General features: G+C 44.1%; 1 protein-coding gene and 1 non-coding gene across 5 annotated transcripts in view; one reads left to right on the top strand and one right to left on the bottom strand.

Moving 5' to 3' along the window:
* The first annotated feature begins 4427 nt into the window (after positions 1–4427).
* IGF2BP3 (insulin like growth factor 2 mRNA binding protein 3) overlaps positions 4428–27729 on the top strand; it is a 147488-nt gene continuing 124186 nt past the window's right edge. The window contains exons 1-2 of one of the 4 annotated variants that reach the window (XM_045062778.1): positions 4428–5003; positions 6385–6445. In XM_045062778.1, coding sequence (XP_044918713.1) covers positions 4829–5003; positions 6385–6445 — 236 coding nt within the window. In that variant the 5' untranslated portion in view covers positions 4428–4828. The remainder of the gene's footprint in view (positions 5004–6384; positions 6446–27729) is intronic. The other 3 variants (XM_004743336.3, XM_004743338.3, XM_004743337.3) reach the window with 3 other exon arrangements.
* LOC123387089 lies at positions 17087–17194 on the bottom strand. Its single transcript, XR_006601451.1, has one exon. It is a non-coding gene; the product is annotated as a U6 spliceosomal RNA (small nuclear RNA).

Genomic DNA, 27729 nt, shown 5'->3' with positions numbered 1-27729 from the left:
TCTCTAGAAGCCCAGGAAAAATCAGGCATCTGAAAACCTCTTCTGTGGTTTTAACTAAAAAAGAAGTATAAATTCTAAGATGTTGGAAACGAGCAGGGAAAGATGTGACTCCGGCTGCTGAGCATGGCGTAAACCGAGGACCTCCGGGTGCTGGACGTTGGGGGAAGGGAGGGGACTCTGCGGGCACCACGCGGTCAGCCCAAGGGGCGGGCTCCACACGCACTCCAACTATTTTTTACTCTTCCTCTCTCTTTCCTCCTTGGGGGTTGGGGCTGGGGGCTCGCAGTTAAAGGGCAGGAAAAATGAGAAGACGAGAATTCAATCCCACCCTCAACAACAAAACCAATGAGAGGGAGCAAAGGGTTATTTTCGCGCCACAAAAGATGGAAATCCAGGGGCGGCTCAGGGTCCAATGAATGGAAACCAGCAAACGGCTCTGGCGGCGGCAGCCGACGGTGATAGGCTCCCTCCATCCACCAATCGGGTGAGAGAAGAAGCCCCCCCCGCCCCCTCCCCAGCCAGGGGCGGTGTCTCACTCCACGCCGGTTGCTCAACTTGGTCTCGGCGAGTCGGCCCCGCGGAGCGCGAAACCCCGCCCCGAGGCCGCGTTTGCGCGCCGTGTGCGCCCGTCTCGCGGCCCCGCCCCGCCCCGGACCCGCGCTCCTTGCGGTCTTTCTCCGTGGGTACCAAACATCCCCCAGCGCCATGTAGCCCCTCGCACCGTCGACAAAGGCCTGAAGTGCGGGAGGGTCGCCAAACACACGCTGCCCGGTTCGTCTCCGCCGCCCGCGGGCGGACGCGCGCTGGAGAAGAACCTCAGGTGGTGTCGTGTGGCGAGGGGAACCGTAGAGGGTCTCCCGACCCCTACATCTAACTCATGCACAGCTCCGCGCGGAGGCACAGAATCCGCGGCGGAGCCAGAAAGCGCCTGTCCAGCGGCAGGGCCAGGACGGTTCAGTGGTCGAGAGCCTCCGAGGGAGCTGCAAGAATCCCGCCCTCTTTTTCCGGGCAGAGCCAGGGGAAAAAGGAAACAACCCCATCTTCTCGTCTCCTAGGGTACTATTTTTGATTTTAAACAAAAATTACTGAAGGCAGATTCCAGAGTGGGCAGAGTCAAGTTACCACTTATCACGCATCGGGTTTAAACACAGGAGTCCGGGAGAGCTGTTTGAAGGAGCAAGAATATGATAAAAAATACCTCCTATGGGGCCCAGACGACGCGGCGGGCATTGCGTGCCCACCCGCGGTAAGGACTTCGGCTCTCCGGTGCTCTCAGGAGTGGCCGGGGGTTAGGGGTAGCAGCAAGAACGCCCTTTCCTTCGCTTCTACCTGCTCAGCCTTCGCTCAGAACCTGTGGATACAGCAACGGTAACCGACCTTCCAAACATAGTTTTTCCTCTTTAAATAGTACACTGAACCATAAGAAACATTTTTATTTTCCTCAGGAGATACGGAGTAGGTGCAGCTGTCCAAAGCGTAAACAGACTGCAGTTGGGTGACACTCAGCCGCATCAGAGCACACACAATGGGTGGGATTCTCTCGTGGGGTTAACATTAATTAGGAGCTGCAACTGCTTCGGGAAGAACTCGGAAGTAGCCCATATGCAGGGTTAATTTCTGTGAGACTCCCTGAAAGGCTGGAAGTTAGGGTGACCTTATATTCATTTTTTGAAAATCCACCAAAGATGTTTTTGCATTTGAAATGCCAGTAAAAAGACAATTACCCGTGCTCTTTTTACTCAGCCAGTGAGTATAAACTTATCCCTCAAGTGGTTGGATGACTGGAAGTGGAGTGGACTCTACCTACCACCCTTCTATGTCTCAGTTTATTTAACTCCTGTATGTTTTTAAGGTCCTAGACGGAGTATCCAGTTTGTTACAATAATACACAGATTAAGTTCTCAAGTCCCAGAAACATATTTCATCAAAACAGCACACACTTGTCTTAAATTCCAGGTGTTAGATGTGTTTGATAGTGGCAGACAAGCATGGTCTAGTATTTATGGAAAATAAACAATTTATCCCATGCTTTAGAAAGAGATACTAACTTAGGTCTCAGTTTTAATACGAGCAAATACACTGAACAATCCAGAAAGTACCATTAAGTGACTCTGGAAGCAAGCTGAATATATATAAATTGTTCTTAATGAAAAATTACTAAAAGTTAAATGATGAAAAGACTAGTTTTTATAAAGACATACTTAGAAAAGCAAATACTGCTAAATGAATGAAAAGCACATTTCTCCAAATAGCTTTTGATCATATGCAACAGGTACATGGAAAATAGTTCATAATTTTTGATATTTACATTTTAAATACCACAGAAGTTAAAGAATACATATTTTTTTAGAACCATGATTTCATTTTTAAAAACATGAAAAGTAAAAATAAGTAAGCTCTCTTAAAAAGTTAAGCCTAACTATAAACTTAAAACCTCACCCCGAAATGTTCTTTAAAGATAGAGCTCCTAATATGGTTCTGAACATTATTACACAAGAGTACATTTGTGTCCTCGACCTCATAAAGTACATTTCACTAAGTAAAATGTCAATGAAAATATTGTGAAAGTGAGTTTACATTTAAAAAGTTGGATTTGCTTAGCAGAAAAAGAAAAACCTGTTAGAACAGTTGCATTTAAAATGGATGATCTGACACCTTCCGGTTCAACACAAAACTATAAAATAAGTTCCTTTTAAAAGAAAAAAATGCAAATACTCTATATCGTGCAATAGTTCCTACATGTAGAAAAAGTAATTTGTCATTCATCTTTTAATTGTAAAATATACACTTTTAAATGCCATATACGGATTTGACAAAGAGAAACGAACTCTATCAATTTTAATTACTAAATGTTTCAATGTAAATCACAATATTTTCTCTGTCGCACAATACATTTTCTACTACTAGCAGTACCAGATCATTAAAGATTCCTGTTTATATTTCCATGCTACATAGAATTTCATTGACTTTAAAAATAAACATTTTTCATCTTTTCCACGGAATACCTGTTAAAAAATGTCACAAGTAACTGGTGCAAATGAAGCTTTCGAATGGAGTACACAATCAATAAACACTTGCAGACTTCCACAAGAAACTCAGCACTATGTTCATTTCCGTATTCCTCTTCTCCAGTTTACATTTTGTTGGCCCAGTAAAGGCTTCACCGGGCCCAGACCCTCCCCCACACACCCACCATTGTACTTCTTACATACAGGGGAAATTATGAATGGCTCTCATGGCCAAATGCGGGCAGAAAAGAGGCAGAAAGGGACTCGGACAATTTTCAAGTGCGAATATCACCTTGGGGTAACGCAGAACGGTCTTCCTGTTTTAAGAGTCCCAAGTTCTCCAACTAAAATTCTTTAAAGAAAAGTACCAGCCTACCCCACTCCTTCTCCTCTGGAAACTACAGGAAGAAATGGTTTCTGTTTAGATACCGACTTTTCCCACTCTGACTTCTCTTCTCCGGCCTCCGAGGTTGCGGACGCCCCCATCCCCACGCCAAATACCTCTGCCTCTACGCTCCCCTCCCCCACCGGTGGCCAAGCCCGCCCCCGGCCTCATTTATCTCTGAGCCTTTTCTGAATCGCTCAACCAATCGCAAACGCGAAGCCGAGAGCCAACGCGAGCGCAGGCGGAGGAGGTGTCGCCCAGACACCCGCCCAGGACGCCGCGGGCTCCCATCCCCCACCGCCCCCGGCTCCGGCCGCCCCACTTCCCCCGTGCCCAGGCCCGTGGAGGGTGCACCGGGTGGGGTGCGTCTGCCCGCCTCTCCCGCTTCCTCCCACCCCACCCGCTCGCTGCGTTTCCGCCCCTGCCAGTTCTGGAAACGTGCTTGCGGCTTTGCCGGGGTTACACTTCAAATGTCATCAAAGCCACAAGGCGGGTTCGAAATTGGGACTCTTTGGTTTTGTTAATTACCTATTTTAAAAAATCGAATATTTGAAACTCCGGTAACTAAAGCTGAGAAATTGCCTAGTTAGCACCTCCACCCATATCTCATTAAAAAAAAAAAAAAACAACCTCCCTTTTTTCCCTCCCCTCCCCCTCAGGATCCGCCCCGACCAGATAACCCTTTCTAAACTCTGTTGTGACAATCAGGGCCGCCAGCCGCGCTCCCCTCCGCACCCCGGCTGAGGCTCCTTTAGCATTTTTCGCCTTCTGCCTCCTCCCCCTCTCAGGGTCCCTCGCTCAGGCTCATTTCCCCTCCCCCTCTTCCTCCTCTCGCTTTTTTTCCCCCGAAACCCACTCTAATTGAGGCGCTGGGATTCCTCACGTGAGACGTTGATTTGTAGTTTGAACACGTGGCTCATTCAAAAAGCCGGACACTCGGAGCGGATTTTTTCCGCCTCCTGCGCCTTCCTCCCTCCACCCCTTCCCCCCTCCCTCCTGCCAGTCACCCTTCTGGGTTTTTTTATGGGGAGGCGGCGCCTGTCTTCACGTAGTGTGATATTTTCACAGTCCGCTGGCCGATGCCAAAGGGGTTGGGGAGGAAGAGACAAAAAGTAGTTCTTCCCCCCTCCTCCTCCTCTCCTTTTTCTCGCTAATCCCGCCTCCTCCTCAGAGTTAGGAAGACTCGTTGATACGTTTGGGTTGCTGCAAGGCTTTTCTTTTCTTTCTTTCTTTTTTTTAATACCCAGAAAAGGAAAAACAAGAACCTTCGGATTTGATTTTTCGCTCCTCGTTCTTGTCCTTGGTTCTGACTGTGTTTGTGTGTTTTCACGGCGAGAAGACGAGGGGAACAAAACCCGCCGAAGCCCTCCATCACTGTGGGTGGTTTTAATTTTTCGTTTTTCTCCGAATTTTAAAAAAACAACCACTCTTCACAATGAACAAACTGTATATCGGAAACCTAAGCGAGAATGCCGTCCCTACGGACCTGGAAAGTATCTTCAAGGACGCCAAGATCCCAGTGTCGGGACCCTTCCTAGTGAAGACGGGCTACGCGTTCGTGGACTGTCCGGACGAGAGCTGGGCCCTCAAGGCCATCGAGGCGCTTTCAGGTGGGCCCGCCCCAGCCCCGCCGGCGCGCCTGCCCCAGCCCTGCGCCGCCGGCCCGGGCCTGCCGGGGTTGGGGACCCGGAGCCAGGCCCGCGGCTGCCGCCGGGGGCGTCCACGCAGGGCAGGGCCCCAGGCCCGGGGGAGGGCGGCGGGGAGGTGGGGCGAGGCCCGGGCGCCCACACGCGTGAGGTCTGGGGTGCTCTCTTCAGCTTGGGCTCCAACCCGGCCCCCCGCGGCTCCCCTCCTCCCGCCGGAGCTTTGCAGGCGGACGGCGGACGCGCTGTCAGAAAGCCGCCGCGCGGGCTCCGAGGGGAGCGGGGCAGGGGGAGGCGCGACCGCGAGCGCCGGACCTTCCCCGCTCGCCCCGCCCGGGCCGGGCCCAGGCGCGGGCTCCAGTCCCTGGCACGCCGGGCCTTGGGGGCCGAGCGGGTTCTCCCGCTTCTCTCCCCGCCTCCTTTCTCTCTCTGCACATTATTATTTATAGTGTTGGTTTCTCAGTCTCCCCCGGTTCGCTTTAGACCCCAGGCGTGGGAGAATGCAAAGTGGCCTCGACCCTGCTGCGGAGTGAGGACGCGGGCTGGTTGGTGCCTAGCACCGGCGGCCCGGCGCTTCCTCTGGATCCTGAGGGACGCAGGCCAGTGCGACCCGGGTTCCACGCTCACCGTCCCCGCGTCCTACAAGCCAGGGGGCAGGTGGGCGAGAGCGGCCAGTGGTCGCCGGCAAGGGAGCCCCAGCCGCCGCGCCCGGTCCCCCGTTGCTCTCTTCGTCCTGGCCGTGGCTCCGAGGTTGGCGGGGCAAGCTCGGCGCGGCGGGGAACCGTGAGTGGCGAGGCATGCTCGAGTCCCCCTAACCCCCCGCCCCCCGGCAGCCCGTGTGGCAGGCGTCGCGCACTCCTTCGCGCCTTGTTCGTTCTGTGCTGAGATGCGTCTGGCCGTGCACTCTTGTCTGCGCCAACCCTGCGGTCCTCCAGCCTCTCCACCCTGTTCCTGGAGGGCCTGGGCTAGAAGCCGGGAGAAGGGTTCGGGGTCCCCTCCCGAAAAAAAAGCCAGTGTAGCCCCCTCCCCAGAGTTTGTCTTACGGGAGTGCGGGGGGAAGGTGGGTGGAAGGGCCGCGTCAGTCCTGCGGCTGCGTAGAGTTGGGTGAACCCTGAGCTGGGCCTGGGGCTAGAATGTTACCCAAGTGGTAGGCCAGCCAATGGACCCTACTCCTCACCCACCTGTAAGCTATACACAGCTCTGAGGGGTCAGCTTCCCTCCCGCGCGTGGCCGGGCTGCCCTCCCTGCCTGAGACGCGGGCGGGGGGGGGTATCAGGAAATCACTTGGGTCCTTCGGGAAGAGCCGCTACACCCGGCCAACTGTCTTGCACCTCTTGTGTATCTGCAGGTAAAGTGGAACTGCACGGGAAATTAATGGAAGTTGAGCACTCTGTCCCAAAAAGACAAAGGTGAGCTTATTTATCGCATTTTCATTAATTCTGTTCTCCCTTATTGGGAAGAGAGATTTCAACACAGCTGAAAACAACTTCTTTTCCTCTGACGCTTTTTGGATTACTGTATGTTGAACGGCTTGGCTTTTCCGTCGTTTATTCCTTGCATTGAAGTTTATGGCAGGTGTGTGTGCGTGCGCTGGTAGGGAATAAAGGTCTCGTCCGTGGCTCCTGCCACGGGGTTATTGGTATAGAAGCTCTCACACCTATACGTTCTCTAAGTGGCTACAATAGGAAATCAAAGTCTTGAAGAGCAGTTTTGGGAATCTGTAGGAATTAGGAAGTAGTGGGTGACCCTAGCCCACTTCTCACCTGTAAGTTCATGGTAGAGGAAAGCAGCTGCAGACACGCGTGGGTGTGGAGTGTCTTTTCTTCGCTGTCCAGAGTTGGCGGCGATGAGTCTGAGAGGCCTGGGAGGCCGTCTGTATATCTGAGAAGAGGAATTTGCTGATTGGAACACGTGAGTGAACGACTGGGCTTCTCCTGCCCAGAAGTGCCTTTCAGTCACTCCAGAGTTACACAGGTTGCTGCAAACCAGCCTTTGTCTTACATCCCCTTCACGCTTCTCCCCGCGTCGTGGTCCCCCAGCCCCCCATATACTTGCTTACAAATAACCACCAAGATATCGTGAGGACTAAAGACTTGTACTACTTAAGCAAGGGAATTGCACTTTTTGGAGTGCAAGTGTAGTGTGTCACTTTACAGAATGTTTGCAGACTGTTTTAACCGCTGGTGTATTTTGAAGAAATGGCTCCTCTTCTCTTCAAGAGCAGGCCGGATCCCTTCTCTGTAACTAACTGGAGAGGCACGGTTTCCTTACAGTTGGGCTGGGTTTAGTTTGTGCTTTTCTGAGTTGTGCAAGGTGGGGTTAGGGTTTCTGCCTTTCTCTCCCTTATCCCTCCTCCTAACTCGGGCTAAGTAGTAAGCTGAAAGTTAATCTTAAGTAGGGCTGCCTGTGTCTGTATCTGGTTAGGTGTTTGGTGAGTGGTGTGCTAGAGGGCGGGAGAGGTGTGCTGTGCATTTTCCTGGTGCTCTGCAGAGAGGTGGCTACACAAAATGTCATCCTGGGCCTATTTCTATATTGAGCTCTGTTTCAGGTAAAGCGTTTTCACAAACCTTGTTTTTGTGAAGAGAGATGGATTTTTGAGGATTTCTCTTGTTCATGTGCTTAGTTTTTATTAGGATAGTTGAGAAAGGATTTGTGTGATGAGACAGATTTAGTTCTAGTTGGGAATTTTGGTGAGGTCAAGTTATTTCACATAGTAGAAGGGAATTATTTTTTAAGAGCTTTTAAAATAATAGAACATGTCCTAAAAAGTATCTAAACTGGTCTCCATTTAATAGGAAGTGGAAGATTGAGGAAAAAGGCACATCTCCTTAAAAATTTAAAGGCATAGTCTGAGTTGTATATCTAGGGTGGGAAAAATGTAGGTACATTCTGCAAATTCTAATTGGTTTCATGTTTAGCCCCTGTGTCCTAATTTTCTTCAAATGTTGAATAAAAAAGAGGCACATGGTTGCGTCGAAGGACTGGCATTTTAACATTTGAGAGTTTCTGATAAATTTAAACATTTAATGTCTGGCATTTTTCAAATACAATTTATGGACCTGCATGAAAATGTAGATTGCTTTGCTTTGCTCTCCTGATTTTCTTTTCCAGCCTGGTGTGAATTTCCCTCCACCTGGAGGGAATGAAATTAAAAACATCTGGTAACCTCTTGTTTTACTCTTAATGTCTTTTGCCCAACCTAAAAACATACTTACTTGTTACTTTATAATGAATAGGAGTTTGTTTTAGGAAAGCATATAAGGTACCATGCCACCAGGGGCAGCAAGTATTTATCAATGGGAGTTTTTTTGTTTTAACAATGTAAATTAAAATTTCAGGCTGATTTTGCTTACATTGAAACACTTAGGATTTTAAATGAGATGTTACTAACAAATAGAAATGAGGACATAGGAGACAACTTTCTACTGATAGGGAGAACAAGTAAGTCCTTTTCTAGGATTGAATTGGCAAAAAAGGAAAGTAGAGGTTTCTTTTCCCTGCCCAGGGAAATCTAATTATATTACAACTTTGTTTTAACTGAAACTTGAAACTGGGATGCAGTTCCCTTATCTGGACTGTTGAACTGTGTGAATAGGCTTTGGGAGCGGGCTGAGAAGATCACTTTGGTGAGCCATGCCTAGCTCCTATAGAAAGGTCAAGAAGTGTTATATCGGTGACAGTGAAGCTGAATGCTGTAGACCAGTCTTTGCCAAGTGAGCCTGCTGGACTTCTGGGTGGAGTTCTTTTGTGCTTAACAGTCACTGCATTCCATCCCATCATCATATGGGCATCTGAGACAGTCACACCCACATGTGCAGCAGTGACCTTTATACCTGCTGTGCAAGGCATGTTGGGAGCCTGGTGCTGAAGAATGCTTATGGCAGCACTCTGAGATGGATGAATGGGCTTGCAGCAACTAAATAGGGGAGCAGGCCCACGAGGCGATTTGATGCTTGGTATGCTGGCCCAACTGTGACTGGGAGCTGAGCTGGGCACAGAACCTTTCAGGAAGGGGCACTGTGGAGCTTGGTTCTGACCAAGCTTAGCTCCTGAATACCGAAGTCTCACGGGAATGTGGAAGGAATGTTGCTTTTCTGCATTCAGATACCCCTCAGTTGGGGGAAGATTATAGCATTATTTTACCCAGCTTGAGATCCCCTGTGTCCAGAATGAAGAGAAGATTGAGGTGAATATCTGTGATAGTCTTGCACTCTCTGTTGCTAAGGTAAAGAATACAGCACATGAGTACTTGGCGTCACTCTTTTTTTTTTTTTTTTTAAGATTTTATTTATTTATTTATTTATTTGACAGAGAGAGAAATCACAAGCAGGCAGAGAGGCAGGCAGAGAAAGAGAGGGGGGAAGCAGGCTCCCTGCTGAGCAGAGAGCCCGATGCGGGGCTGGATCCCAGGACCCTGGGACCATGACCTGAGCCGAAGGCAGCGGCCCAACCCACTGAGCCACCCAGGCGCCCCTTGGCGTCACTCTGAAGTATAACTTTTTTTTTTTTTTTTGGCCGAAGGCAGACATTTAATGACCGAGCCATCCAGGCACCCCATGAGGTATAATCTTAAATACTCACCCCACTCCCCACCCTGCCTTGGGGGCAAGGGTGACCTTGAAAATTGTGATTTTTGAAGAATACAGCTCAGTTTGGTTGGAAGAGCCACTGGTATCTTGTGGGACTGCATATGTGCCCCTATGCGATTATGTAAATAGCACCGATTTCCTTTTTTGTTATGTTGTGGGCTGTTGGGCATGGGAGAGAGAATGGGAAAGTCGCTGACACTGGGGAACTGACAGGATGGTGGTTTTAGTTTGTTTTCCATTACTTTTTTAAGTTATGAAAAATTTTCACATTTTTTGTTTTTTATGGTTTAAACTTGCTCATGATTTAGCTTTCAGCATTGAGTAAGATTATATGAATCCAAAACATATTTCAATGAAGGATAAACAAAAAGGTAGGATATCGTTGTTAATATTTTTCCAGGAAGGCTCCATTAAAAACAGACTGGTTTCTAAGCTCACATGATTTTGTTCTTTGTTTCCTCAAAAAAGAAAATAAAGCCAACAACTTATTTCAGTATTAGAATAATGTTTTAACAGTTAAATTAGATAGACATAGCATGTATAAAAGTTACTAGGATTTTAAATGTATCTTAATTTAAATGTCTATTTAAAAGTGCTGCCCTTTTTTTTTTAATTTATTTATTTGACAGAGCGAGAGAGGGAACACAAGCAGGGGGAGTGGGAGAGGGAGAACAGGCTTCCCACGGAGCAGGGAGACGGGATCATGAGCTGAGCAGAGGGCAGATGCCTAACTACCAGGCGCCCTAAAAGTGCTACATTTTAACAGCTGCTGTATATGGAGTAGGAAGATGGTGCCACAACCAGCAATGTGTCCATTAGCCAGGCACATGATCCTGTTGGCTCAGGCCAATAAAAGCTGTTTTTTGTTTTGTTTTGTTTTTTAAGATTTTATTTATTTATTTGACAGAGATCACAAGTAGGCAGAGAGAGAGGAGGAAGCAGGCTCCCTGCTGAGCAGAGAGCCCCATGCTGGACTCCATCCCAGGACCCTGAGATCATGACCCGAGCCAAAGGCAGCGGCTTAACACACTGAGCCTCCCAGTCGCCCATAAAAGCTGTTTTTAATGCTGAACATTTAAACATAGGCACGAATAGCTGTGCTGCTTCTTGCTTATCAGTTTGGGACTGGTGAATCTTGTGAATTAGAGCAGTTTCTCACACATACAGAGACTTGAGGTTCTGACTGTTAGGATTCTTTACCAGCCATGAAAGTTTCCTAAGCAGTGTCGTTGGAACGCTCAGTTTAAGGTCAGTAATGCATGACTGCTTAAGTAATTGTAGCCAACAAGATTTTTCTTGATTTCATGTTGTTCTTTTAGTACAGCTTGAGAGAGAGTAGATTTCTTAACTTTGGCATTATTTGAATTAAGAAAATATATATGTATAAATGAATGTTGATAAGTCGCTTCTGTGGGACTGTCCACAGTAACAAGGAAGACATTATGGAAACATGACATGTGCCTGGAGCCAGTGGGAATTGAGAATCTTGGCTTCTGTTTCTGGCTTCTCTTGATTTGTGTGATCACTTGCATTCTCTGTTCATGCCAAATGCCACTATAATAAACTAACAGGGGGCATATTTTGTTCTGAGTTTTGCCATTCTGCTTGAAATGAGTTACCAGCTGGGGCTTAAAAATACCTTTTGGAATTAGAGAGATGTGGGGACTTCCCTGTATGGAACTTGTATTTTCTGTAGCATGGCAGTTCAGTTGCTTGTGCACATGTACTTCTTTCTGGCAGTCAGCAAGAGCGAAATGATCTTTGTCATACTTTGAAATCCTTTAATGAGCCATACCATTGCAGTTAATGTGTTGTTATATAGGTCTTGGATTTTCTATTAAAGTGAAGCTGTTGAGCTTCCTGGATATTTATTTAAATAAACAGTTCTATTGTAATTGTCTTTAGCAGTCACTTTCCCTAGAAATAACTAATTTTTGAATTGTATGATTTATCCATTTATTATGGTATGATTTATTTATCCACCAGCTTTGGTGGTGGGTTTGTTCTGGGAGGATGGAGAATGGCTGTGCTATTCTTAGCCAAGTTTCCTTTATTGACTCTTGCCTCTGATTCAAGCTTCTAGAGTCACAAGACAGGAGGTGGCAGTGTGGTAGCGGTGACCAAGGGATGGGATTGGCGTTTTTAGTTAGGAACTCTGCCCCATAAATCTGATGTTTTAAAAACTGGCTTGGTCTTGCAGGGTTTTGCTTGAAAGCTGGTGGCAAATATAGTTTCCAGTGCTCCATTAAAACTGAGGGTGTAATTTATCATGGTCTGAAAGTGCTGTTTGGCAAGTATTGGTAAATAAACAGTTATAAATATTAATATAGTATGTGGACTTTGTTGCCCTGAAAGGGAATACATAGTACATAAATTATGCATTTTAGAGAATTATCATGAGACCATTTAACTTGACTAGGAAGTAGTTTGATATTATTATAGATGTATTCTTTGAGGAATCTAATGAAACAATGTTTTGTTTTGTGTTGTTTTTATTTTTAAGTGACCTCAGGGCAGGGCTCAAACTCACAACCTTGAGATCGGTAGTTTCATGCTCCACTAGCTGAGCTTACCAGGCACTCCAAGTGGAGCTATAAATTGAGAGTGGTCTTAAGTCTTTAGCTGGCATTATCAGTTAGTTGTTTAGAAGTTGAGTCCATTGCTATCATGGTGTTTCAGTAATTTCTTGCTTCATAGTAAACTACCCCAAAACCTAGTGACTCAAAACAACTTATTCTTCCTCATGATTCTGTGGGTCTGCTTGGTGGTTCTGTTCTACATGGTGTCATGTTCGGTCCTTGGCAGAGCTGGTCTAAAAGGTCCAAGAAGGCTTCATTCACATGGCTGGCCTCTTCGTGCTGATGCACATGACTTCTCCCCACATGGTATCTCAGTGCTCTGTAGTAGCCCTTGGCTACCAAGTGAGAGTAGGTAGAAGCTGTTAGACTTCTTAAAGGCTAGGCCCAGAATTGGCACATTATCCTATCCATTTTGTCAATCAGGGCAAGTCACAAGGCCAGCATGGATTCAAGGAAGTATGGAGATAGTCTCCATCTCTTGATGGTAAAGTGGCATGAATGTATGGAGAGGAAGGAACTGATGGTGACCATCTTTGTAAATTCTCTTACATAAATGGAAGGAGAGCAGGACTAGTTTCCTCAAAGTGATTGGAACCTAAAATATCTGCAAAATACATTTAACACTAGAAATGGGGAGGCAGTTCTCATTGTAATATCCTGGCAGGAGATCATATTAATTAGCTTTGGATGTGATGAATAGTGGTCAGTGTCTGTATATTTCTAAGAAAGAACTAAGAGGATTTGCTGATGGATTAGATGAGAATTAGGAGAAGAGTAAAGCAGGACAAGAAGATTTTTTTTGGTGAGAAAAACTAGATGGAATGGAAGGTAGTGCCATTTACCAGAATGGAGAGTATTGGGGAAGAAACAAATTCTTGGGTAGAAATCAGGAGCTTCACTTTTGGCATATTATGTCTCTAATTCTTGTTGGGTTTTTTTCTTTTTGTTTTTCCGTTTAAGATTTTACTTATTTTACAGAGAGAGAGAGAGGGAACACAAGCAGGGGGAGTGGGAAAGGGAGAAGCACGCTTTCCACTGAGCAGATAGCCTGATGTGGGGCTCGATCCCAGAACCCTGGGATCATGACCTGAGCCAAAGGCAGATGCTTAACCGACTGAGCCACCTAGGCACCCCCACTTGTTAGAAAGTTGAGTGAAGAAATCAATAGGTAGTTGGAAATACCAATTTGGAGGGTAGGAATTGGAGGTGAAAATTGGAGATGTCACTAGTTTGTGATGTTTAAAATCATGGGATCAGACAAGATTACAAAGGGACTGAGTATGGGGCTTTAGGAGGAAGGAAAGGCCAGCAAAAGAGAATGAGAGAGGCCATTAAGGTAAAGGAAAGCAAGCAGAGTGAACGGTTTCTGGGAGATTCGTGGGAAAAAAAAAAAAAAAGAAAAAGCCTGTGGATAAGGAAGGTGTCATCAGCTATATAGAATACCACTGAAAGTGTGTGATTTAGATGGGTTCATGTGAATGGGGTTGGTAAGTTGCAGCCTTTGGGTTTGACATTAGATAGATGGAGAGTGATTTATGAATTTTGGAGCAACCTGGAATATAGCCTTTCTTTCAGGATTCATTTATTAGTATCTCATTTTTTTTTTTAACTTTCTAGAAATATCTGTGAGCATGTTCTATTTATAACTGCTAGAGATGGAAGAGTCCTAAGTTTAGTAGATCCTCTTGCCAGTGGACAAGACTTGTTTCAGTTGACCTGCTTTCTGGCATCTGTTTCAACATTTCTGGTGACTGAGCTTACTTTCTAGGTTACCTATTCTACTTTTTATTAAATATACATTTGGAAACTCCTTTGAGGCTGTCTTAGGTTTCAAGGCAGTGTAGATCAGGTGCAGTGCTTTTCTGTGGTTATCTAAAGACTTGTTTTTAGGGGTGCCTGGTTGGCTCAGTTGGTTAAACGTCTGCCTTTGGCTCTGGTCATGATCCAGGGTCCTGGGATCCAGTCCTGAGTCAGGCTCTCTGCTCAGTGGAGAACATGCTTCTCCCTCTTTCTCTGTTGCTTCCTCTACTTGAGCACACACTCTCTCTCTGTCAGAAAAAAAAAAAAAGGGGGGGGGGTGCCTGGGTGGCTCAGTGGGTTGAGTCTCTGCCTTTGGCTCTGGTCATGATGCCAGGGTCCTGGGATTGAGCCCCATTGGGCTCTCTGCTCAGTGGGGAACCTGCTTCCCCCTCTCTGCCTGTCTCTCTGCCTACTTGTGATCGCTCTCTCTGTCAGATAAATAAATAAAATCTTAAAAAAAAAAAAAAGGACCTGATTTGAGTATTTTAACTAACTGAAATTAAAAAGTTAAAGACTTGATTTGACAAACAAGGTTGAATCTATTGGCCAGTACATTTATGGATATCCTGGGCTAAGTTTAAAATACTTCAATCACTTTGTTATTTTAGGATGCTGGAATAAGTAAAGCATTCCTTCCATTTTATTCATAAAAATTTAGCTATAAGAAATGCAAGAAACCTTTTGTAAGTACCCTAAATTCCCTCATTTTTGCATATTGAAAAACCTGGTCTTTGGTAAAGCAGCTTTCTCCTCAAATTATGAATCCTGGTTTTGGCCTCAGTGGTCACCAAAACTAGGTGATCTGTTATAATCAGTTGATTTGAAACCAGTGACTGGATCTCAGTAACTCTTTTTAGGATTTGGTTTATGCAAGTCCTTTGATTAATCAAATACTACTTTCAAAATGTGTTAAATATTTGCTATTTTAAGAAAGGAATACCAATAAAAATGAGACACTGTAACATTTTTTTAGTACTGTTAGTTCTACCAAAGGATTCTCCATAAAGGCCTGAGAGAAGTGACTTGCCCAGGGCACTGCAGGTAATTAGTGGAACCCATTTTCCCCTTCCTTTGACTCTGCCCTGCCTTCATTCCTCTCATTTAAGTTGTCAAATCCTGAAAGTAGCTTACACAGCAGCCTGATCATGTTTGCAGCGTGGCAAGTTGGAGCAGAGATGTCCTGTTTCTTGCTTTCTCTGAAGAAAAAAAGAAGTCTTGTTTGGCTTCTTTGAAGGTTGATTTATTGTCTTCCTGTAGGAAAGAGACAAGTTCAGGTAGTCTGGAATCTGGGGCTTACTATAGAACAAAAAAAAAAGTATCTGGACATCCTATCGTAAGATGGAAAGGCAAACCACTTCTTCCTTGAAGGTATATATATTTTTAGCAGCATAATCTTAATACAAATGAATTGCAGAGAAGCTGGAGGGGGCCCTAAGGAGGTATGAGAGTAGAACAGAGGGCACGAGGAAGTAGATGCCAGGGCTTTATCTCAGGCATGTGATTGTGACTCACGGGGTATGTTTAAGATTGCAAAAGAGGTAGAAGTGTCTGGAGTGGAGTCCACCGTGCCTGGTTGTCCCCACCTCCTTAACAATTTTAGTAAGATCCTGGCTTGCAGAAGTCTTTTAAATTTGGAATATTGTTAAGGATTGAGAGAGAAGAAGAGGGAGAAATTGTGCTGGAACTTTTTGATGAGGAGCTCTGGTGCTTGTGCCATGGGCCTTTGTTGAACTGAAAGGTATTGCCAGAGAATGTGGGATGTGAGGTCTGAGATCTGGGTTGAATCCCAACTCCATTTTCTAAATACATGATGTTGATTAATGCTGAGGAAATTGAGGTCTGGGGAGGTTTGAATGGTGAATACTGCCTGATAGCATCCTGGGGACAACGTGTATAAAGCATCAATGCGGTATTATTCCATAGTAACTTCAGTGACAGCTGTTGTATTTTTGCCCTTGGGATTTAAGTATGAAGGCTGGATGTAGATGATATTTGGTGATAACAGAAATACAGAAAACTTTTGTTCTGGTTTTGGTTATGGACTCATGTAAGTAGAAATCTGTGGTGGTGTGTTTGTTTTTATTTCACTGGGTGTGTAATACCTTTTTTTTTTTTTAATTTATTTGACAGAAATCACAAGTAGGCAGAGAGAGAGAGGAGGATCAGGCTCCCTGCTGAGGAGAGATCCCTATGTGGGGCTCGATCCTGGAAGCCTGGGATCGTGACCTGAGCTGAAGGCAGAGGCTTTAACCCACTGAGCCACCCAGGTGCCCCTGTAATACCTTTTTTGAAATTACTGTATAACCTAGCTACAGTAGTATATATCTTAAGTAAACAACTTGAATTTTTATATATATATTCCATTCAAATGAATTCAAAACACAAGAAAATCATCTCCATGTATTTCCTTGGTCTTAGAGCTGGTAGTTTCATATATTCCAGAAATTCTTTTATGCATGTATCAACAAACTTTTTTTTTTTTTTTTAAGATTTTATTCATTTGACAGCACAGGCAGGGGGAGCGGCAGACAGAGGTGAGGGAGAAGCAGGCTCTGTACTGAGCAGGGAGCCCGATGTGGGGCCTGTATCCCAGGACCCTGAGATTGTGACCTGAGCTGAAGGCAGAGGCTTTAACCCACTGAGCCACCCAGGCGCCCCGGTATGCAACAGTTTAACTGTTCTTTTCATAGTAGTCTCAGTTGAGTGTTTTTATGTCATAGAACTCTTGGTTAGATATATATTTTTTTAATTTTTTAAAAATTTGACAGACAGAGATCACAAGTAGGCAGAGAGGCAGGCAGAGACAGAGGAGGAAGCAGGCTCCCCGCTGAACAGAGAGCCCGATGCGGGGTTACATCCCAGGACTCTGGGATCATGACCCAAGCCGAAAGCAGAGGCTTTAACCCACTGAGCCACCCCGGCGCCCCTTGGTTAGATATTTTTATAAGGTAAATTCTTAGATTGGGAATTGCTATGTCAGGAGACCCGCACATTTAAATTTGTAAGTGCTCTGCCAAAAACACTTAACTTATATTGACATGGTTAGTCATAAGACACCAAGAGAGCAGTTTTCTTTTTCTTTTTTGTTATGAAACTCTTTACAAAATTTGTGGGTCATCCTTGCACACGGGCCATGCTAATCTTCCCTGTATTGTTCCAGTTTTAGTATACATGCTGCCAAAGTGAGCTCAAGAGAGCAGTTTTCAATGAAGTATGCAATAAGACAGTTTGGTTAAAAATTGTCTTTTCAAGCATGGATGACTGTATGAATCTAGGTACATACATATTTATATCATGGGTATTGTGCTAATAACTCTGACAAGTCTAGGTCCTTATTCATTTGTGCCCTTTGTATGTGAAAATTAATCTAAAAACTGTAACAATTAAGTTCTGATAACTTCTAGCTCGAATACATAGGGTTTGTATTCTCCCATTCTTAGCACCTTGAATTTTAGATTGTACCTCAGGGACTAGTAATATTTTATTGCAGTGAGAACTCAGTATACTAAGTCATATTTTGAGGAAAAATTTGATTAAAAACTAGTTTCCAAAGCAGAGTGCTACTCAGCTTTCTTAGGCGGGCAGATGATAATTGGGGAGCTTAATTAAAAGAACCTGTGTGTTGGGGCGCCTGGGTGGCTCAGTGGGTTAAAGCCTCTGCTTTTGGCTCAGGTCATGATCCCAGGGTCCTGGGATCGAGACCCGCATCCCGCATCGGGCTCTCTGCTCGGCAGGGAGCCTGCTTCCTCCTCTCTCTCTGCCTGTCTCTCTGCCTACTTGTGATTTCTGTCTGTCAAATAAATGAATAAAATCTTTAAAAAAAAAAAAAAAAAAAAAAGAACCTGTGTGGCGTCCAGTTAGGGAATAAGTCATGGGGATGCAAGGAGGCCATAGGGAATGTAGTCCATGGTACTATAGTAGCCTTGTGTGCTGGGAGATGGCTACACTTGTGAGCAGAGCACAGCCTAGAGACTAGTTGAATTACCGGAAGCTAATGTAACGTTGCACATCAACGTTTAAAACATCGTTTAAAACAAAAGGAATCTATGATGGTAAAGCTGTTTGAAAAGTGATTGTGTTCTCCCCCGTGACTCCCAAATGTCTGTTTTAAGGGCACCTGGATGGCTCAGTCAGTTAAACATCGGGCTCTTCATTTCAGCTCCAGTCTGGATCTCAGGGTGGAGAGTTCAAGCACAGCATTGGGTTCCATGCTGGATGTGGAACCTACTTTAAAAAAAAAAAAAGTGATTACCAAATGTTTTTTTTTTTTTTTTTTAAAGATTTTATTTATTTGACAGAGAGAGATCATAAGTAGGCAGAGAGGCAGGCAGAGAGAGAGAGAGAGATGAGGAAGCAGGCTCCCTGCTGAGCAGAGAGCCCGATGCGGGATGCGGGTCTCGATCCCAGGACCCTGAGATCATGACCTGAGCTGAAGGCAGTGGCTTAACCCACTGAGCCACCCAGGCGCCCACCAAATGTTTGTTTTAAAAGTTAGCTGCTCTTGGAAAAATGTTGAAGCTCTTGTATTTTGTTTTTTGAGAGAGAAAAGTGTGGTTGAAATTTTTAATTTAATTTTTTATAGATTTTATTTATTTATTTGGCAGAGAGAGGTCACAAGTTGGCAGAGAGGCAGGCAGAGAGAGGGGGAAGCAGGCTCCGCCCTGAGCAGAGAGCAGATATGGGGCTTGATTCCAGGACCCCGAGATCATGACCTGAGCTGAAGGCAGAGGGTAACACACTGAGCCACCCAGGTGCCCTGAAAATTTTAATTTTAAAATAATCTTAGAATTTTTGGGGTGCTAATTTACCAACTTCTGCATTTTTGGGTTTCAGAAATGAATTTATTTCCCATGGCAGATGTAAATTTTTAGTTTAACAAGCACAATTTGAGCACTTATACTCTAGGTCAGTTGAATGCTAGATTTCAGAAGCTAGAAAGAAGAATAAGATACTTGTTCTGAAAAAAAGTACATGGAGTATAGTGGCTCTCACTTTGTTCTCCTTCAATGCCTGGGTGATATTTTTATCTTGAACACCAGCAGTGGCTCACTGTGGCATTGATCCAGAGGGTGGATGAATATCTCTGCAGGGAAAGAGAAGGTGTAAATATGTGATGAGTATGTATGGTATGCCCCAGAAACACAGGTTGGGGGGCACTAGGCTTAGGTGAGTATTGGTACAGTCAGCCATGCATAGGTTCAGAAGAGGGATGTGAAGGTAGATGGAGGCTCTGTGCAGTGGGAATGGAAAAGGCAGGAGGGACAGCAGGAGCCAAGGCTTATGAGTGTGAAATATCCTGGTGTGTGCGGGGGAACTACAAGCTGTTTGGGATTAGAGACACTCAATGGTGAGGCTAGATAGTGGTTGAGGCTGAGCCTAGAAGGGGGGTGAGAACAGCCTGGGTGCTTGAGGAGTGACTATTACTTTAATTCTTGATGTGTTTAACTTTCAGAGGTCAGTTTAGTTACTGCCATTTAGTAGATGGTTACTTGGGATCATCATTCAAGACTTGATACCTACATTACTTCGGGGTTCTGCTCCCCAGAGATCATTTTGAAATGTTTTTACCTTTGAAGTACTCCATGAGAATTACTGTGCCCCAATAAACTGTGGGATTTAAGGCTGTTCTTAGGACACCCTCTGACAGGGTAATTAACGGTAAATCGTGATATAAGGAACCCTGTAGTAAGACTGACTGAGCCTTTGTTATATTACCTTTTTTAGGTTGTGTATGACAAGACAGTCATCAGTAGTGATGATTAAAACACCTGGCATTCTGATATTTATTTGTTAAGGCATTTCAAATGATAGAATGAACCGTTGGAGAAAAATGAGACACTTCTGTGTGCACACACGATTAACTGAGCAAAATTAGGGGCCGCAGGAAAGCACAGCAGGAGGGAGGGCCAGTGACATTTTGCTTCAGTTAGAATCCTTGTTCAGCTCTGTGATCCTGGGCACACGGATTAAACTTGCCACACCTCTCAGTTTATCTAGAAATGGGGGCAATAAAACTTAATACACAAGGTTGCCAGGAATTAAATTATGTTTGTAAAGGATTCCTTGGAGTATCTGATACCTAAGTGGTATTGTCTCCTATTAATAAGCTTGTGTATTTACATGTGGCAATTGAAAATAAAATATAATTATACCGGCATTGCTGGGTGGCTCAGTTAGTTAAGCGGCTGCCTTTGGCTCAGGTCATGATCTGGTCCGGAGATTGAGCTCTGCATCGGGCTCCTTGCTCAGCTGGGAGCCTACTTCTCCCTCTGCTGCTCCCCCTGCTTGTGCATGTTCTCTCTCTCTCTCTCTGTCAAATAAATAAATCTTTTTAAAAAAGGTAATTATTCCTGCATAAACCCGTGGTTTGTGTCTCATATGCACATAAAAAGTTTCACATTTCTTCTTAGAATATGAGTGTGTTGTGAATACTTTGTATTTTGGGTCTAGATTGGTAGCTTTTAGGATCCCTAAAATCTATCTAGTTGTGAAATTGACTTGGGATTCTGTTTTTAAAAAAATAGATTAGGGAGGGCCACCTGGGTCAGTCAGTTAAGCATCTGCCTTCAGCTCAGGTCATGATCCCAGGGTCCTGGGATCAAGCTCTGCATCACATGGTGCTCCCTACTGTGGGGAGCCTGCTTCTCCCTCTGACCGCCCCTCCCACCTCATGTGCGTATGTGCTCCCACTCACAAAAATAAGTAAAATCTTAAGAAAAATAGGAGATAAATAACTATTAATTTCAAAGAGGGAGAAAACACAATACAAAAAGGTACAGAAAATAAATGTAAAATATTCAAAAAAAGTGGGAGTTCAGAAGGAAATATCTGAAAGGCCAATGTACTTAGGAAAAGATGCTTAGTTTTACTAGTTAATAGATAAATGACAATTGTAATGGCAATTTTTGCCAATTATGTTGGGAAAAATGAGTAAGATTGATAATATCTGGCGTTGGCAAGAGTGTGAAGGAATGGGCACTCATAAGCTAGAGAGTAAATTGGCAGACTTCTGACCTTGGTAGGTCAGTATCTGGTAGAACTTAACATGTAACTGACTACCACTCAAACAAGTGTATGAAGTGTATGAAGAAAATCCAGCCTCCCACAGATGTATAGATGGAAAAGGAAAGGGATATTTTAAACATCTTTTTAGATAATTGTGGGTATTCTTTGCTCCCACATCAAAACTCAACAAGTGGTAGTTCTTTAAAGGCTAGTTGAAATGTGGGATATGGTATCAGTGTGAAATCCTATCAGTGAATTCTATACTAATAGGTTGGAGTCCACTCTACTCTCTTGCACTCTGTATGGCTCCTTTATCCTTAAATATTGGGAAACTGTCAAAGCTTACAGTTGGCCAAAATTTTGATTTTTTTTACTTAAAATCCCCATCTTAGTCACTGGCAACAAATACTGTCAGTTTTTCTTGAAGTGACTGCTTGACCTTACTCTCTTTTGAGAAAAGGTCCGCCGGATATGCAAGCTTAAATAAACATAATTTGTCTGTAGCTCTTTCAAGCAAAAATGGTGCTCCATGAAGAAAAGAGGCCAATTCAGTCTTGCATCTCAAACCACACTGCAAGGTGCTTTTTCTCCAGGAAACGCTGTGAGAGATAGCAGGAGCACTTTATGCATACTGTTTGACAAGATGTGTACCTAAGGGTTACTGAAGAAAATCAATAGTTTTTACTGCTTCATCAAGGACATTTAAAAATGAAACTTGGATGGTATTTTACTGTGAATGCTTGTGAAGAATGTAACGATGACTACAGCTGAGTGCCGCTGCCTTGATTCTTGCCAAGCCGCCAGCAGTTTACCAACCGTTGTTTTTGCCCCGTTTGCTTCAGTGCAAATGTCAACAGTGAAAAGGGCAAATAACATCTTAGTGTTATAAAAATAGTTTTGACGGGATGCCTGGGTGGCTGTCAGTTAAGCATCTGCCTTCAGCTCAGGTCATGGTCCCAGGGTCCTGGGATGGAGCCCTGCATCTGGCTTCTTGCTCAGAGGGGCGTCTACTTCTTCCTCTGCCTGCTGCCCCCATGCTTGTGCTCTCTCTCTGACAAATAAAATCTTGGAAAAAAAAAAATGCTTTTGATTCCTTCCCTCTTGACAGTCTCAGGGGCCCCCAGGAGTCCACATAATATATAATGAGAATTGCTGCTCTACACTAATGTGATATTTGAAATTATTTGGATTAGGTTCTCCTGTGGATATGTATTTACATCATCACACAACAGATGGCAAGAACAAGTGAGGATTTTCTGCAATTCCATGGCATGTTAGTCTCCATAGGGAGTTTTATACAAGTTGGTTTGTGAAAAACAGGTGGGGGGAGAGAAAACAAAACAAAAAAAAGAAAATAAGCACAAAGGAAAAATCTAGGTGTTTGTAGGATAAAATAATTAGAATAAATAGTTGAGGAGTACTTAAAACAAATGCACATGAGTGAAATGAAATGAGTTTGGAGATTTAGGGACCCACAGTCATGCTTGAAGTTGCTTAAACCGAAGCGAACCTCACATGCTGTTGGCTACATGTCTTGCCTCAGGAAATGAAAAGTCTTCAGTACCTTTGTTATTCATAGGACTTTGAAATCTAATCAGAATCCCCATGCATCATCAGTTTCTTTTGACAGTTGAGGTGTTTTGAGGCTGGTAGTTGGGGACTCACTGTGTTTATAATGATGACCAAGTGAAGAGTCCTACCTTTGACCTATGTCAGCCAGCCTTCCTTGCCCTAAGTAACTGTTGGTTAAATATAGAAAATAACTGGGGCTCCTGGGTGGTTCAGTGGGTTAAGCCTCTGCCTTCGGCTCAGGTCATGATCCCGGGGTCCTGAGATTGAGTCCCGCATCGGGCTCTCTGCTCAGCAGGGAGCCTGCTCCCTCGCCCCCCAGCCTCTGCCTGTCTCTCTGCCTGCTTGTGATCTCTCTGTCAAATAAATAAATAAAATCTTAAAAAAAGAAAAAAGAAAAGAACTACCTTTGTTCGTATCACAGGAGGGATACTTTTCTTGTCTTAGATAATTTTTTTTCTTTAAGGATTATAATACAACGAATGACCTTTCATGTTATTTCACCAAGTCTTTTCCGTTCTGTATATTTTTCTGGTTTGAGAAAGCTTGGTAACTTGCCATTATGTTCTGTTTTTTGCAAATGGTTCTGTTTTGCTGATCTTAGATCTTAGCAGTTTTTATTTTTTATTTTTTTAAGATTTATTTTGAGAGAGAGCCTAGCCTGTGTGTGTGTGTTTGAGTGTGCCTGACTTAGGGGAAGGGCAGAAGGAGAGATTCTCAAGCAGACTCCCTGCTGAGTGTGGGCCTGTGGTGAGCCTCCATCTTACAACTAGATCATGACTTGAACCAAAAATCAGGAGCTGAACACTTAATCAAATGGGCCACCAGCTACCCCTGATCTTGGCAGTTTTTAAATGACTGATTTAACAGATTTTTAAATGTTTACTACTAAGGAGTGCTTTAGGTTCTTGGAGAGAGAATTAAATGGAAGGTAGGAACTTAGTCCTGAAGCATAGGCTGTAGAGTGACACTGCCCATTAGAGCAGCCACTGTCCACAAAGTGCCTCTCTGAGCAATTGAAATGTGGCTAGTCCAAGGTCAGTTGTTGGGTATGTATAAAATATACACTGGATCTTGAAGACTCTTGAAAAAGAATATAAAATAGCTCATGGATAATTTTTATGTTGATTTCACCTATTTCTTTTTACTTTAAGTTGCTACAGGAAAATATTATATATGTAGCTTGTATTTGTATCTTGTGTTATTTCTGTTGGACAACACAGATACAGAGAGGAGATATGGACAAAATAAATAAGTAATTGAGGCATATTGAAGACCACGGAGAAAGATAGGGTGAGGAAGAATGAGACAACTGGCAGAGGGTTGGTTTTGATTTTTTTCACATTGGATGATTGGGAAAGTCCTCACTTATATGGTGCTGCATGAGCAGAGGCTTACAGGAGGTAAGGGAATGAGATGACCAGGCAAGTAGGTGCCAAGTGGGGATGAGTGACCCAAGCAGAGGGGGACAGCCAAAGTCCATGCATGCTCACTGCCTTTCTAGTCAATAGGGAGGCCATCATGGCTGGAATAGAGCAGGAGGAGAGCCACAAAAGTTGTAGGTTGGAACAGAATGAGAGAAAGCCATGGATAGTTTTTTTTTTTTTTTTTTTTTTAAGATTTTATTTTATTTATTTTACAGATCACAAGCAGGCAGAGAGAGAGGGGGGACCCAGGCTCCCCGCTGAGCAGATCGGGACCTGAGCCAAGGCAGAGGCTTTAAATCACTGAGCCACCCAGGCACCCCCACGGATAGGCTTTTCTTTCTTTCTTCCTTTCTTTCTTTCTTCGTTCCTTAAAGATTTTACTTACTTATTTGGGAGCGAGCACGTACACACGCAGTAGCCAGGGAGGAGCAGAAGGAGAGGGACAACCAGACTCTGCTTAGAGCAGAGAACCATGCAGAGCTCATACTCATGACCCTGAGATCATGACCTGAGCTGTAATCAAGAGTTGGACCCTCAACCAACTGATCCACCCAGGTCTCCTGGAAGGGTTTTTAGAAGGGACAGTTGTGATGAGATTTATCTTTGAAAGGGAAATCTCTCAGATTAGACCAAGGTGAGCTGGTGAGATGGGATCAGGGAGACTAGTTAGGAGAAGATTATAACTGTAGGTAGAGATGGCAATAGGGGACCAGAGCTATTGTGGTGTTTGTGGTAGTGGTGATGAATGGTTAGAATCTATTTTTCTTTCTTTTCTTTTCTTTTTTTTTTTTTAAAGATTTACTTATTTATTAATCTGAGAGAGGGGCAGCGATAGCGTGAGTGGGGAGGAGCAGAGGGAGAGAATCTTTCAAGCAGACTTCACGTTGAATGTGGAGCCCAGTATGGGGCCAGAGCCCAGTGTGGGGCTTGATCCCATGACCCATGAAATTGTGATCTGAACTGAAACCAAGAGTCAGAGGGTTAACTGAACCACCCAGCCAGCCCTAGACTCTTCTATTTTGAGCAAAGATGGAAGAACTGGGTGTAGGAAGTGATGAAGGAACCAAGGATACCTTCACAGTTTATACATCTGTAGCAACTGGAAAAATGAAGTTTCCACTGATTGTGATGAACAAGATTATGGAGTGCTATGACGAGGGATAGGGGAGACCATGAGTTCAGTTTGGCCAGGTTAAGTTTGAGATCCCTATTAGACGTGTAGAGATAGTGGACAGTGAATGGATAGTAAATGGAGGAGGGGGAACCAGTGATGGATGGAGCCCAAGGACAGGTCCAAGAGGTAGGAGGAGAATCTTGAAAAAGTACCTGGAGGTCAGATACTTGTTGACTATGTTTAGTAGAAAGAGTCATCAGCTGTGACAATTAATGTAGAATAGGGTGAGAATGGAGTTGGCAACATTATCTTATTGGTGTTTTGATAGGTGAGCAGTAGGACTGAAACCCTGAATTGTGTGGGTTGGTGAGCAGACAGAAGGAGAAGAGGTAGAGACTGTGAGCCTGGATAGGCATTCAAGTAGATTGCTGCAAAGACATGAGAGAAATGGGATGGTAGTTGGAGGGGTTGTGGTCTAAAGGGAGAGCTGTAAAAGCTTTTTACTTTAATGTATAGTACAGTTGTAAATACAGTACAGATAATCCATACTCCCTCTATCTACCTGTCCCACCTTAGTTTGGGCTACTGGGTTTTTTCTGGAAATTTTGAGGGTGAGTTGCAGAACTGCCATTCACCTCTAAATACTTCAATACGTTTCCTAAAAACAAGAACATTCTATTACATGACTATAGTAAAATTACCAAAACTAAAAGGTTAACACTGATAGGATAGATTTTAATCTACAGATGTTTAGATTTTGCCTATTGTCCCACTGTCTTTTTTTTTTTTTTTTAATCCAAGATTATATATTGCATTTAGTTGTGATGTTTCTTTGGTTTTATTTATTTATTTGACAGAAAGTAAGAGGGAACACAAGCAAGGAGGAGTAGGAAAGGGAGAAGCAGGGTTCTGGCTGAGCAGGGAGCCCGATGCAGGGTTTGATCCCAAGACCCTGTAGTCATGACTTGACCGTTAACTGAGCCACCCAGACACACCTCAAATAAAATCTTATATAAAAAAAAAAGTGTCTTGGACGTTGGGAGGGAGGAAATTGTGGTAATATAGTATGTTCAATACTATTAAGAATAGTGGAGTCTTTCTTTTTTTTTGTAAGTAAACTGTGTCCAGTGTGGGGCTTGAACTGATAACCCGGGATCTAAGAGTCACATGATTCAAGGACTGAGCCAGCCAGGTGCCTCCAAAATAGTGAAGTCTTGATTGAGGAGTAAAGTATGTTTTCTTATATCTGGGCTGATAATACATTAAAACTTGTTTATTTTAAATTTTAATTAATGTATTTATTATTATTATTTTTTTAAAGATTTATTTGAGCAAGAATGTACATGGCAGACGGCATGAGCAGAGGACGGGCAAAGGGAGAGGGAGAAGCAGGCTCCCTGGTGAGCAGGGAGCCTGACCCTGGGGTTTGATCTCAGGACCCCAGGATCACAAATGTCTTTGTTATTAATAAGATATTAACACTGTTTCATTTCCTTATTAGTGCTTGTTACAGATTAACATAATTTTCTGCAAATTCCAGCATGTGCTTTATTCCCATCATTAGTTATGGGAACAAGAAATGTTTTGTGCAGTATTGACCCAAAATAAAAAAACTAAACCCCCAAACCTGGGGTGCCTGGGTTGCTCAGTTGGCTAAGCATCTATCTTTGTCTCTAGTCATGATCCCAGGGTCCTGGGATTGAGCCCTGCTCAATGGTGCTCCTGGCTCGGCAGGGAGCCTGCTTCTCCCTCTTCATTTCCCTCTGCTCATGGCATCCCTCTCTTTCTCAAATAAATCTTAAAAAAAAAAAAAACCAAAAAAACAACCCAATCCTATGAAAATTTTAGATCAGTCCATTTAAAGGGCATGCACATAATTACATTAACTGGAATTAGTTCAGTGCTCTAAATTTAATTCTTAGTGTTCTTTTTCCCCCAGCTTCTTTGTTTTTAAGATATTACTTTTAAAAAAAAATAATTTATTTATTTGACAGACAGAGACCACAAGCAGGCAGAGAGGCAGGCAGAGAGAGAGAGGGAAGCAGGCTCCTTGTTGAGCAGAGAGCCCAATGTGGAACTTGATCCCAGGACCCTGAGATCATGACCTGAGCCGAAGGCAGTGGTTTAACCCACTGAGCCCCCCAGGTGCCCCTAAGATACTACTTTTAAGCAAATCTGTACACCCGATTTGGGACTTGAACTCAGAACCCTAAGATCAAGAGATGCATGCTGTAATGACTGAGCCAGCTGGGTGCCCCTCAACTTTTTTTTAAGATTTATTTTTTTATTTATTTGAGAGAGAGCGAGAGAGAGACCCCAAGTAGGCAGAGGCAGGCAGAGAGAGGTGGGAAGCAGGCTCCCCGCTGAGCAGAGAACCCGATGTGGGGCTCCATCCCAGGACCCTGAGTGAGATCATGACCTGAGCTGAAGGCAGAGGCTTACCCAACTGAGCCACCCAGGCTCAGTTAAGTTAAGTACACTCTATACCCAACATGCAGCCCAACACAGGGATTGAATTCATGATCCTGAGATTAAGACTTCAGCTCAGATTATGATCTGGGTGCCCAACTGATTGAGCCATCCAGACACCCCTTTAAAAAAAAATTTCTT

This window comes from Mustela putorius, unplaced genomic scaffold (assembly GCF_011764305.1).
Source record: "Mustela putorius furo isolate JIRA1106 unplaced genomic scaffold, ASM1176430v1.1 tig00003845_pilon_pilon_pilon, whole genome shotgun sequence".
In the NCBI taxonomy this organism is placed as follows: domain Eukaryota; kingdom Metazoa; phylum Chordata; class Mammalia; order Carnivora; family Mustelidae; genus Mustela; species Mustela putorius.
This window is presented reverse-complemented; position numbering and strand designations above follow the sequence as displayed.